This window comes from Cygnus atratus, chromosome 4 (assembly GCF_013377495.2).
Source record: "Cygnus atratus isolate AKBS03 ecotype Queensland, Australia chromosome 4, CAtr_DNAZoo_HiC_assembly, whole genome shotgun sequence".
NCBI lineage: Eukaryota > Metazoa > Chordata > Aves > Anseriformes > Anatidae > Cygnus > Cygnus atratus.
The window spans coordinates 44,276,791-44,289,869 of record NC_066365.1 but is presented as its reverse complement, the minus strand read 5'-3'; the positions used below and the strand labels follow the sequence as shown (position 1 = coordinate 44,289,869).

General features: G+C 40.5%; 1 protein-coding gene across 5 annotated transcripts in view; it reads right to left on the bottom strand.

The window, feature by feature from the left end:
- The window catches only part of PRDM5 (PR/SET domain 5), an 88,865-nt gene extending 76,527 nt beyond the window's left edge, over positions 1 to 12,338 (bottom strand). For all 5 annotated transcript variants that reach the window (XM_035551838.2, XM_035551851.2, XM_035551842.2 and 2 more), the window contains exons 1-2: positions 12,150 to 12,338; positions 7,475 to 7,558 (exon numbers count right to left, since the gene is read on the bottom strand). In XM_035551838.2, the coding sequence (XP_035407731.1) occupies positions 7,475 to 7,558; positions 12,150 to 12,242 (177 nt within the window). In that variant the 5' untranslated portion in view covers positions 12,243 to 12,338. The remainder of the gene's footprint in view (positions 1 to 7,474; positions 7,559 to 12,149) is intronic.
- Between the last annotated feature and the right edge of the window lie 741 nt (positions 12,339 to 13,079).

Here is a 13,079-nt window from a genome sequence, read left to right as displayed (position 1 = left end):
TTGTTCTCCAGACCCCTCACCAGCTTCGTCGCCCTTCTCTGGATTCTCTCAAGCACCTCGACATCCTTCTTGTAGCGAGGGGCCCAAAACTGAACACAGTACTTGAGGTGCGGCCTCACCAGAGCCGAGTACAGGGGGACAATCACTTCCCTAGCCCTGCTGGCCACACTGTTTCTGATACAAGCCAGGATGCTGTTGGCCTGCTTGGCCACCTGAGCACACTGCTGGCTCATATTCAGCCAACTATCAATCAGTACTCCCAAGTCCTTCTCTGCCAGGCACATTGTCTGAGTGAAAATAGTTTACAATGAAGATTAACATCTGTGAGCAATTAAAGTCAAGTTAATGGCTTCATGATATAGCTAAAGCTACCCAAAAACTGGGTTAGAGAGGCCCACCATGCAAATCCTATAAAGGTTTCCATCATATCTTGACTTGGATTAGAAACGGAATCAAGATCCTATTATAAAAAACATACATTACCTCCCTTTTCATCTATTTTTCTTCTTCATTTGTTTGATCCTTAAATTATGTAACGATAATTTACACTCACTTCAGTGATACACAATCATCTCAGTTGTGCTTTCTTATTCTCTGTCAATTCGCGAAGAAATATCAAACACAAAGCAAAGACTTAACACGTAAGGAAACTATTGATATAAGAATACAATAAATTCCTTGAAAACTTGCTATACTTCCTGTTGCTTTTTTCCACCTCATAAAGAAATAATGCTGCATTAAATACACAGATGTGAGGAAGAAGACAAGAAAAAGTCAAAATACCGTACTTAACGTGGACTAGACGTTTACCATTCTTTTTTCACTGGTTGGGTGAATGGGTGAGTTTCCTAGATGTGTCTTTGAGCACCATGGCAAGGAATTTCAAACTTTATCAATACCTTCTTTTTAAAAAAAAATAAAAATAAAAACAACAACAACAAACAAGAGCTAGTCTGTTTGCTTTGCAAATATAATCCTCAAACTGAAAAGAGTACCTAAATATCACCCAAGTTGAACTATTAACAAATTGAAATGAAGTTTGGAATACGTCCCAAAGGATGCTCTCTCCAGTAACAGCCTGCTCAGTCATACTTCTGCCTTGTGTTGTGATTAGCAAACAAGAAAATCAACTTAATTAGAAGATACATCAACAAATACAATCAAAAATGCTTTCACATGGCTCTACCTGTAAATCTGTTTAGACCTCCAAGAAAACAGGATCACAGATGGCTGTCACTAAGATAGATGTACTATAAGCCAATGTGATTCTACTAGCCACAGCAACAAGGAATTTTCCCTCCTACATCCCCAATCGGTGACACTGGAAAACATGAGAAACGTACTGTGTAGCTTCAGTATCTCCTCCCAGCCCTGGCAGTTGCGCTAGCTACAACAGCAAGAGAAGAAAAACGGAAGACAGTGTCAACCTGCTTACATGCTCCTCAAGAAACTTAAAGATACTACTACTAATTTAGCTCTTTACCCTACAGAACTAGGACTCAGCAAGTAGCTTTCTGGAGCGTGACAAGCAAACTCCCATATTGAATAAGCTAAGGTTTCTTAACCTTCTTTATCTCACAGAACCCTCTTTTACAAGGATTCACACACATAGTCTTACCACTTACTCCACATGAGACCTGGAAAAGTAAACAGGATTCATTTTGCCACAAAACTTCCAGTCTGCTCCCCGGAGACTCCCTTCCAGTCACTGAACCACTCCAAGAATCTTCAGGACAACCTGCCTACCACAACTATTGATGGCAGAAAATTGTTGGAAAATGGAGGATATCTTTCTGAGGGAGGAAGTGGAAAAACGCTTTTGCATACCACAAACTGAAGTAGAAAATGCTTTAAGGAAGCTTTTCTTAAAGTACCTGCAAGCTATTTACTGCATTTTCCCCATACATCTGAATATTTTTAGTCTTTCATAAATAGTTATAAAACATTTAAAATAGAAGCAAAACATTTTTACAGGACTGAGGCTCCCTGAAAATTCAGTGAAGTAGGATCAATCCTATAATACTAATGAACATATTTGTTTTTAAAAATTGTGACATTTGAACCTGCCACCTGTCTACATGAATAATTCCATGTTTTAATGTTATTTTCCCAGTTTCTATACAGTTAGCTTTAACTCAAATTTTCAATTAATAAAAAATACCCAGTTAGCTTGAGATGCATTCCTTAGGATCCTCAAGCTACAGTGGTCAATCCAGAAATGACTTTAAAACTATTTTAATGAGGCCTGAACTCAAGCCCAGAAGTTTTTTTAATTGGTTTTCTAAGACTACCAAACTACAAATGCTCTTAAGTCTTGTGAGACCACCCCTAAATAATACAGGATTCAGTCATCTTCATAGATCAACAAAGATGTACAAGGATTATATGATGTGCCTATTGTCAACAAGAGAAAACAGTGAAAGAGCTAGGAATAGACCTCAAAAGCCTAGTCACCAATAGATGATATCACACTTTTTTGTTGTTGTTTTTGTATTTAAACAGGACACGGGAACCTTATCCCTACTTCCTCTAAATTAAGAGGCATATCCACAGAAGTTGAGGTTTCCTGCTGTAGTTCAGAAGACCATCCTGAGCTAGCACCTATCTGGTTCTGAGGCACTTTTGGCCACCATGACCAAGATGTTCCTGTAGTTTCTGTAACCAATGGAGGTAAGTTGGAGTTTCTATTTATTTATTTAGGGAGTCATGTCACCAGACACACAGTGTCATGATTTTGGCTGAGACACAGTTAATTTTCTTTGTAGAGGCTCACACAATGCTGAGTTTTGGACTTTTAATGAAAATAGCTGTGATAACACACCAACGTTTTCAGTTGTTGCAGAACAGTGCTTACACAGAGCCAAGGACTTTTCAGGTTCTCATGCTGCCCTGCCAGCAAGGAGGTTGAGGGTGCACAGGGAGCTGAGAGTGAACAGAGCCAGGACAAATGGCCCAGGCTGACCAAAGGGATGTCCCATTCCATATGACACCATGTTCAGCAATAAAAGCTGGGGGAAACAAGGAGAAAGGAGGGGACGTTGGGAGTGATGGCATTTGTCTTCCCAAGAAACCGGTACTCATGATGAGCCCTGTTTTCCTGTCAGTGGCTAAACACCTGTCTGCTGATGGGAAGGGGTGAATGAATTCTTGGTTTTGCTTTGCTTACGTACATGGCTTCTGCTTTACCTAGTGAACTTTCTTTATCTCAACCCATGAGTTCTTGCACTTTTACCTTTCCAATTCTCTCCTCCAGCCCACCTAGGGAGAGTGAGTGAGCAGCTGGGTGGCATTCAGCTGCCTGCCAGAGCCAAACCACAACACATAGTCATCTTTAATTTCCCAGGCCAAATAATTAAGTGGCACTTCACTTCATATTTAAGCATAGATGGATTTTGGCATGAACCTAGAATGAGGTTCAAATTCATGCATGGTAATCCGTGGCAAGATATCTTTCCATTTTACTACAACACCCTTAATATTTGGTCACCCACTACCTAAAACATATATACATATACAAAGCACACACTAAAAATTATCTTCTTGAAAATTAACACACAAGGCGTCACTGAACTAAGTCAAATATTCCTGGGCTACATCAAGCATGACTGCTAGCCAGTCAAGGGAAATCATTGTCCCGCTCTGCTTTGTGCTGGTGCGGCCTCACCTCGAGCAATGCGTGCAGTTTTGGGCACCACAGTATAAAAAGGACACAAAACTATTAGAGAACGACCAAAGGAGGGCTATGAAGACTGTGAAGGCTCTGAAGATCTGAAGATATGTGAGGAGTGGCTGAGGTCGCTTGGTTTGTTCAGCCCAGAGCAGAGCAGGCTGAGGGGAGGCCTCATGGCGGCCTGCAGCTCCCTCACGAAGGGAACAGAGGGGCAGGCGCTGAGCTCTGCTCTCTGGGGACAGCGACAGGACCCGAGGGAACGACATGGAGCTGGGACAGGGGAGGGTCAGGCTGGATGTCAGGGAAAGGTTCTGCACCCAGAGGGTGGTCAGGCACTGGGACAGGCTCCCCAGGGATGTGGTTACAGCACCGAGCCTGCCAAAATTCAAGAAGCGTTTGGACAATGCTCTCGGACATAGCTCGATTTTGGAGTGGTCCTGTGCAGACCCAGGAGTTGGACTCAATGATCCTCTTTGTGGGTCCCTTCCAACTCAAGTTATTCAATGATTATATAAAGTATCTTCACAGTAAGATGAAATACCTGACATTCACTGCTACTGCACAGGGGGGTTTTACCTCAATATCAACCAGGACATCACTAAATATGCCACAATAACAAATTTCACATTATTATACAAGCATTAGGAAAAAAGAGCCCCTAATCATTCGATAAGTTACCAGATGGAATCCTACAGATTTCTAAATAACACCTAAGATGCTTGCAATGCCCATCCACATGATGCACTCCATCTTTTTATGCTGCAATTATCTCCACATTTTTGAAAAACATTCAAGGTGCCATGTATACTACTTAAAAATGTTCACAACTGCAAATGCAAACATTTTACCATGCACACCTGGCAAGAGAAGAAGAAAAAAAATCGCTGAAAATAAGCAGATGGTCATCTTTGCTGCCGGCAGTAAACACACTGCCTGCTTTCTATAAACCATTTTCTAAATTCTAAACATTTATAAATTTAAAAATCTATGTTCGTTCAAACAACCATGTAAAGAAAAGTTCTCTTTTCTGCATTCTATTTTTTTTGATTAGCTGAAAACATGATTTTTATTGTTAATGATAAGCATCTAGATGCAATACTCCTGAGTTTCAGACCCCTCCCCAACCTGGAGTCTGTTGAATGAGCAACTGTAAACCTTTGATTTCTTCAGAACTACGCGATTTGCAGGCAAACCGGTAGCACAGTGCTATATTTAATTTAAAACACAAACCCTAATGTTCTCAGAACTGTATTTAACAAAATCACTGGACCCGATAAATTCTTTTCGGTTCCATGTTTTCCCAAAGACCAAATGAAAACATAACATAGAATCACAGAATCATTTAGGTTAGAAAAGACCTCTAAGATCATCAGGTCCAATCATTAACCCATCACTGCCAAGTCTACCACTAAACCATGTCCCTAAACACATGCACATTTCTGTCTCTATGTGATGTCTTAAAGATGCCAACTCACAACGCTGGTCTTACAGAAATAGGAAGAGCTTCTTCAAAATAGACCACATTACAGACCACTAATCTATGCAACTAGAAATTCATGTGGTAAGCTTCCCTGCAGAAAAATGTTCCACAAAGTTGAAGCTAAGAACACAGGCATCACATACAGAGAAGAAAACACTATGCTAATTTTTACTTGACCTATTGAAAAGCTTCTACTATTTAGCCTTCTTTCTGAAGGTGACCTCCCTGAATATGCTTTTTTTTTTTTGACTGCAGTCAGACTGTGAGCTCAGGCTTGACTGTGCCTTCATCCAATAGTCATCATATTAATTATTTTTAATATATTTGGTACAGCTGACTACACACAAATTTGGCTGGTTGCTATGACTGCCTCCCACAGTCTCTGGAATAACCATTTACTTGGACTGTTTTACTTTTTACTTTCTGCATTCCTGGTCTCAATTTTCAATTTAAGACTACTCTCAGCATGATTTAAATTATATTATAAAGCTCATGTTCAGATCAACTTCAGTAAACATGAACAACTTAGGTTCAAACATTCAGGAAGTCATAAAATTTGGTATGCAGGAATCTTTTCAAGGCTCTCAAAACTAGGTTACAATAAGATATTATGAAAAGGTTTTAGAACAGCTCATAAAAATCTCATTTTCTGGTTTGCTGTCGAAGGGGTCATATTAGTGTCATCAATAAATACATGCATTTCCCTTTTATTTTCTGTCATATAGAAACAGATAAATCTCATTTAATCATCAGCAATGAGGCATCTGGAAAATCATATGGCTTTCTAACCAACCTAAATTAAAGGCCTTCTCACAACTATAATCCACTCACCATCCCTTCTAAAAACCTTATTCTAGCTCAAGTATTTTATTAGTTTAAAATATCTTGCAGAAACATCATGAAAAGGCAAGTAAGACAGGGCATATTAACATGTACTGTATTTGGCAAACATTCATAACAAAAGTACATTGTATTGTTTTGTTTTCAGCTGAGAACAAACAAGATGAAAACAGCTGCTCTGAGGATAACCAAAGGACTCAGGGGAAAGAACTATCTACACCATCTCTTTGGAAATAGGTATTTTGGGCACATCTCCAAATTAAAAAAGACAACAACAATAAAAAAGACAAAAAATAGGGTGATTCTAGGGGAAAGGGAAAAATAAAGGCATAGGGATTCACAGACTTGAGTTAATACTCATCAAGGAGTATTTTTCCACTCTATCACTGGATTGAAATTGAGTTTGGGTTTCGCAAGATGGGCTTTTAGCATTTTCACACATTGTTCCACTGTGTAGAATGTATTTATAGCTCTAAGACCGTATCAGTACCATGCTCTCCTTAGAAGCTCAGCAATGTTAATGGTAAAGGGTTATTTTTTCCAAATAAATATTTATTTTACAATAAATGTATGTATACTGCTTTAATACAGATGACAAACCTATGTGTTTTTTGTACAGTGCCACACAACAGAAAAATACACCACAGAAATCTGAGAAACTTGAAAATGAGTCCCTTTCTCATAGTAGAAGAGGACTAAATTTGCTTTCAATGGAAATTGCTTGGGTGAAAAAGAAAGAAATGAATTCTATTCAAAGAACTAGAGCAGAAATCACAGATTACAAAGATGGAACAGAAGCACTGAAAAGCAGGTGCTTCGAACAAGTTTGAAATGTTATTTCAAGTATTTTTCAAAGTGTGAAGTCCTCAGCTGGTAAACCCAGACAGAATTTTGCTACAGGCAAACACAGCTATGACACAAGTGTTAAGGACCTCATTACAAGATTTAGTATGTTTTAGAAAAGCCGCGAAACCCCCTGTATTTTCATCTACCCATAGCACCAGGTTTTTATTTTGCTAAAGATCTCGTAACTACACATTGAATTACAAATGTTAGTAAAATACAAAAACTTCACTTATCTTACAATTGCCAAATGCTAGCACAGGCACCACAGCAGCGAATGCTTTGTGTGACCTGACATGTTAGCAAACACAAACCAGAATCTCAGTAATTTACAATCCCATATGCAAATTACTTTCATCATTTTTAATTCTCACAATTTTCAACAGTTTTCCATAGTGCTGTTACATTTTTGTTTCATATTTCATTGATTAGAAATTATCATTTATTATTTCTTTATCCTTTAAAAGTAGTAATTTCCCTATCAATATTCCTACACAAAAAGTGTACTCTAATATCATCAGTAAGTGCAACGTCTAGCTACAGTATCTTTAAGCCTTAACTAAAAAAAAAAAGTTACAATGAAAACATAATCCTGGGAGCACTTTTTGCCAGGTGTGATGTCCTCACTGTAGACTACTCACTTCCCACATAAGCCTGCAGTCTGTGTCCTCATCCAGTTCCTGAGGCATTCGCTTCTCCCCTGCAAAGGGGCCAAATTTTTCACCCTAAGGAATGAATATAAAAGAAAATGAATCAGTAGGGGATATATTAAAAAAAAAAAAAGTGAATTCCAAACTCCAGCAGAGGTCTCAATTTTAGTTTCAAGTGGAAAAGGACAGTTTTGCTTTGGAAGCCCACTATCAGCCAAAAAGGTGCACATCCTTGTGGGTTCAACTTCAAGCTCATTCCCATTCTTTTTATGACTTAAAGAATCTCTTAAAACTATACCTTTCCTGTACATGCTAATTTTCCATTTGGCATAAAGCATTTTTCTTGGTTTTAAATAAGGGTCATATTTACAAGTCAAATTTCTTACATTTCTTATAAGATTCTCAGGAAGCATCTTGCAATATACATCCCATTAAGTCCAAAGTATTTGGCAAGCACAAAGTTTACATTAGATTTATTTGCAGGATTATTTGCAACACTACTTTTTGAAGTGCCACAAATCAAAACACTAAATAACTTTGAGGTTTTGAACATACAGAGGGACTTGTTTAAAAAATGAGGGAATATGCACGTGTCTATGAATTAATTCAAGCCTTCAAAAAAAATTAAAATATTATGCCACCTGCTAGTCATAATACACATCATGAAAACATCCATTGCTATGTTCTTCCAAAAGTGTTTTTTTTTTTTCCCCCTCCCTTTATAGATTTCATGCCAGCAGCAGGGTAAATACTTCAACTAGGACTTCCACCTGGCATAGGCCTGTTTTTCCTCTTGTTCTTATTTGCATTGATAAACCATATATATTGGAATGCAGAACACAATGTTCCTTTATGCAATATTAAGATAAAAAAAGCTGTTATATACTTTAAGGCATTACAGGTTATAATTATACAATAAAAAGCAACTTTGGTGTTTCTTTAAAAATACAACATTATGGCTAATGAAAGGATCGATCTTGTCTACAAGTCCCTTCCCCCAGACACATTCCATGATCCCAGGAACAGCCTGCTATGTGTTTTTCCTTCTCCTTCCTTGCTTACAGGTACAGTGGCAAGGAAAAGGTGGAATAGAAAACTTACAGGATGATCCCTCAACCAAGTAAATAAATTAACTATATATATATTTTAAATGAAACTTGAGGAGGTAACAAACAACTGAAAAGAAAGTTGACATTGCATAATAACAAGGCAACAAACTAGAGGAGTAATATATTAAAATGTGCTCAACAAATATTCCATTTAAAGGACCAGGAGAATAAGGAGGTAAAAAGACAAGAACACCAGACAATGACTGGAGCCCAAAGCACCAATGGAGATACAGGTATAGGCAGTGAGAGTAAAAATTAGCACTGTGTGGCTTCAACTCCTTCAGTTCTCACTGATCTCCATACCAACTTTCATTGTTTTAAACATGAGGAAGATGGTGGCTGGTGGCAGAGGAATTCTGTTCTGGAGATGTATGGTCCTTCCTAGCCTCAGCAAAAATAAGGTAGGCACTTTCAGGAGACCTCTCACACCAAGCTGAACAGGCTTTTCCCATTCACTTACAAAGCACCACGTAGTTTTGGTGCAACAAGAAACTAGCTCACTACAGCTGCTGGGCTCTGAGGGAGGACATGGTTGTAACTGCAGAATCCCCCATCACTCATAGCAAGGATCAAGATGAAAGAAGCTTGTTTGACTATAACCTAGATTAGTTCTATAGAAAGGAAAAGAAAAAATCTCTGTAAGTTTCACAGAGAAATAATTAAAAGACCTAATGAATAAGGAACCTGAAACAGCCAGTCTCCTACACTCACTTCAGCAGCAGAACAACACTACTTAAGTGGGCAAAAAAAAGATGAATTTATTCCTTAACTACTTTGAAAGTTTCCACAACCCTCATCTCAGTAATACATTCATCCTCACAATCCAAAGGATGCCTACATACCATATGAAGTACCTACAGGATTAATTTTACCCACCACTTAACAACACATCACCTCTGGGGTGAAATATAACAACAGTTTAATAGGGCATACTGACTCAAAACAAGAAATACCACATGTCATTCCTAGCTCAACTACTCCAAACTAATAAACCTCTCCTGCAATATGCTTAAGCCCTTGTAGAAGTTCAAAACAATACAGAAAGTAAAAGGCAAGATGCCCACCAGTAATATAAAGTGAATGTAACATGAACTGGAGGTGATTCAAACTACTAAGCACTTTTTATAGCTTCTCAAATTTGGACAAAAGGCAGAAACTGGACACGGCAAAATCTGGTGTCTTGCAATACAAAAGTCTGTGGAGATTATTAATTCAGCCTTTAAGATGATTTTTTTTTCACATGTATGCATATATTTATTAGTCCCAGCTAATAAATATGCTGTCGTATACCAATATACAAATCAAAAACATAGTAAGACTTCCTCTCCAATCAAAAAAGCTCAGGTTTATAGCACAGTCTGAAGTCAACCATAGAAATGATTGAAAGATATGAAAGGCACGTCATTCAAATGTCAAAAAGCTGCTTCCAACAGCTGTTTTCAAAAAAGCAGCAGTGATTAAACTTGTTCCAGACTCAGCAGAACACTGGAAAAGGTAGTAGCTCTTTCTCAAGACTATACCAAGGGTCTTAAGATTCTGGTGTTGTAGCCACTGTTAAGCTGTTGGAGAAAAAAATTACAAGAGAATCACAGCTTTTGTTAAGGTAACAAAACAAAAAGTTTCCACCTTTTATGACTACAGACAAAAGATTGAAAACATGGCATAAAGCCTGAAGGAACAAAAGAAGATGGTAAGTAACAGCACGTCAAAATGTATTATTACCAAAACTTTGCTAATACTATAGTTTTCCAAGGCCTACCTCATGATTACTTAACATCTGGAAAGTTGCTACTGCAATTTCTGATTATAAGATCATCTGAAATGCGTTTGATTTCCAGTTAAGACAACTACAGTTGTGTGATATCAGAAAGAAAATGATGCGGTATTTGCTACTCAGGAACACATATATTATTTCACAATTACTGCCATATTCAACACCTCCTCCCAGTCCCAGAGCTCCAAGGTATTACTTAACTATTTGTCAGCTATTAGCTACTCTGTATTATAAACATAAAGTGTAGTAATGCTGCCTCACTACTGGAAAGGAAGAAACATTGAGAGCACTTCAGATTTTTCTTTCCATGGGAAAAGAGTAACACACAGTCTGGTTATATCCAATGCATCATTTGTGTTGTTTACACATCTGCTGTTCTGTGAGCAGCTATGGCCACACACTGTGCTTAGGTCGTCAACCGTTTTTAGGAATACCTGTTCCAAGCAGTGCCTGGTTTCCACAGGACAACTCAGAAGCTGGTTTCCTCATCCTACTGAGGAGGAAAGTCTGCCCATCTGTCAGGCATAGACTTTTGATCAGGGCTTCGCATACCACAACTGTTGGTGCTACCAGCACAGAGGTTTCCATGCCAAACAAAAACCAAGTCTATAACAGACACTGTCATGACACACTCCTAAAACACAGACAGATCTTACTGTAACTGCCTCCACCTTTTCCTTCCATGTTCCACATATAACACACATCCCACTTGCAACGTTTCAGTTTTGTTAGGATGTCCTGTATGAGGAGCTCACGCTGGCACAGCTATACAGGCAGAGCTCTGACTGCATATACCTTGCCTGTATAAAAAGAGAATTCAAAAGCAACATGGAGTAGTTCTGTTAAGAAAAAGCTCTGTTTTCCCTGGCATGTAGATCTAATGGTTCAATGTACAACAGTGTAAAGGAAGGGGACTCAGACCTTCAGCATTGACATTGACAGGTTACAATTTCAGTGAGTTTCACTGTAAAGTTAATTCTATTTCAGAGTCCAGGGATTGATATATGATAGCAGCCTACAATTTTCCTTCATGTATGAATTCCCAAAGGTTTCAAATGAATGTTCAGAACCTCTGTGAAGATAATAATAATAATAATAAGCTAACTGATAAAAAGCTTGGACTCTCTGCCCCCTATTAACCCTCTTGAACAGCTTAAAGATTAGGCACCCCTACATCAAGGTGCCTAAGCCCCGTGGACAAAACCACTGAAAAATTAGGCAGCTCTGCCAACCCTGTGAGAAGCAAAACCTGGAAAAAGATGGAAAGCAAAACATATGTAACTGGAAGTGCATGCTACTGCAAGGTTTGTAACTTTAGGTATGCCTCTAGCGGTTGGAAGAAGTTGTTTGAGCAAGCCACCTGAGCAGTTTTAATTGGGGTTTCAAACAATCAAGAATTTTTCACCGCAGTCAGGCGGCATCACAGGACAGGGCCCGTTCGGGAGATGAGAGATGTGCAGCTGGATCAGCTGGACCGCACCCCCACCGGGCCCGGATTTCTGCCCTGGATCGAGGACCTGCACCGCCCACCCTACCGAGCCGTAGGGCCAGGGGCGCTCCAAACAAACCCAGAGGAGCGCAATAAAGTGGGGACAAAGTGCGACAACAGCAGGGGGAACCCCCGCAGGGCGCCCCGCTCCCCTTCCGCGGGCCGGGCGGAGGCAACGACGGGCTCGGCTCGCTCGGGACGGGCGGAAGCGGAGCGGGGCTGAGCGCGGCACGGCCCCGCCGCGATACGTGGCAGGGCTCCCAGCCGGGCCGGGCCGTGCCGGCAATCACCCACCTTTCTCACTCTGCGGGCCGTGTAGAGCCCCATCCCGTCCTGCACTTGGGACGACTTCAGGGCAAACCTATCCGGCACGTACATGCCCAGCATTTTGCACCGGGCCGGGCTGCCGCCGGCTAGCGGGGAGGAGGAGGAGGAGGAGGGCTCCCAGGGACTTCCATCGCACCGGGGGAGGGGGCAGGACGAGGGGCTGGGTGCGGGGCTCGCCCGGCTCCCGAACACGACGATGGGAGGAGCCAGCACCGGCACCCGCCGGGCCGGGCGGCAGAAGGGGGCGCGCTCGCCCGCGGGGCAGCGGCCGTTGCGGACCGTTAGTGGCGGTTGGGGACCGCTGGAGATCATCGGGGGCTTCGCGCTGTCGAGGGGCCGAAGAGGAGGGAGCGAGTTCCTCAGCCGGGGTTAGCCTTGGTGTTCTTCCAGAGACATTAACAGATGTATAGAGAGTCGAAGTAGTTAAAGTTCCTAGTCGCCACCAAAGCATAGGAGAAATCTTGTGGCAGTAGCAGTAGGGGGGAATGAAAAAATGCACAGAATTTTAGTTTCGAGATGGCAGTAAACATCAGTACAAGAGTATGTGCCCTTTTGGATCAAGTGGGTTTCTGCAGTAGCAAAACTTGTCAGTCCATAGACAGTAGGGAAAAGTGGAAAAAAGGAGAAACAGGGCCAGCCATATATAAGAGTCCCTTTGACTACTTCCTGGTTTCCCTATATACATGCACAACTCTGCCATTTTGTGCTTAGTACATACAGAGCATCATATAGTAGATATATGGCTTTAAAAAAAATCACCTTTGTTACGTGTATCCTCACCCACACATCTATATACACAGATGCGTACAGTGATGTATGATATGATGTCATTCAGTACATGAGTAACTGCTCTTGTAAATTAGAGGAGGCCCCAACTTTGACAACAGGAAGGGAAAC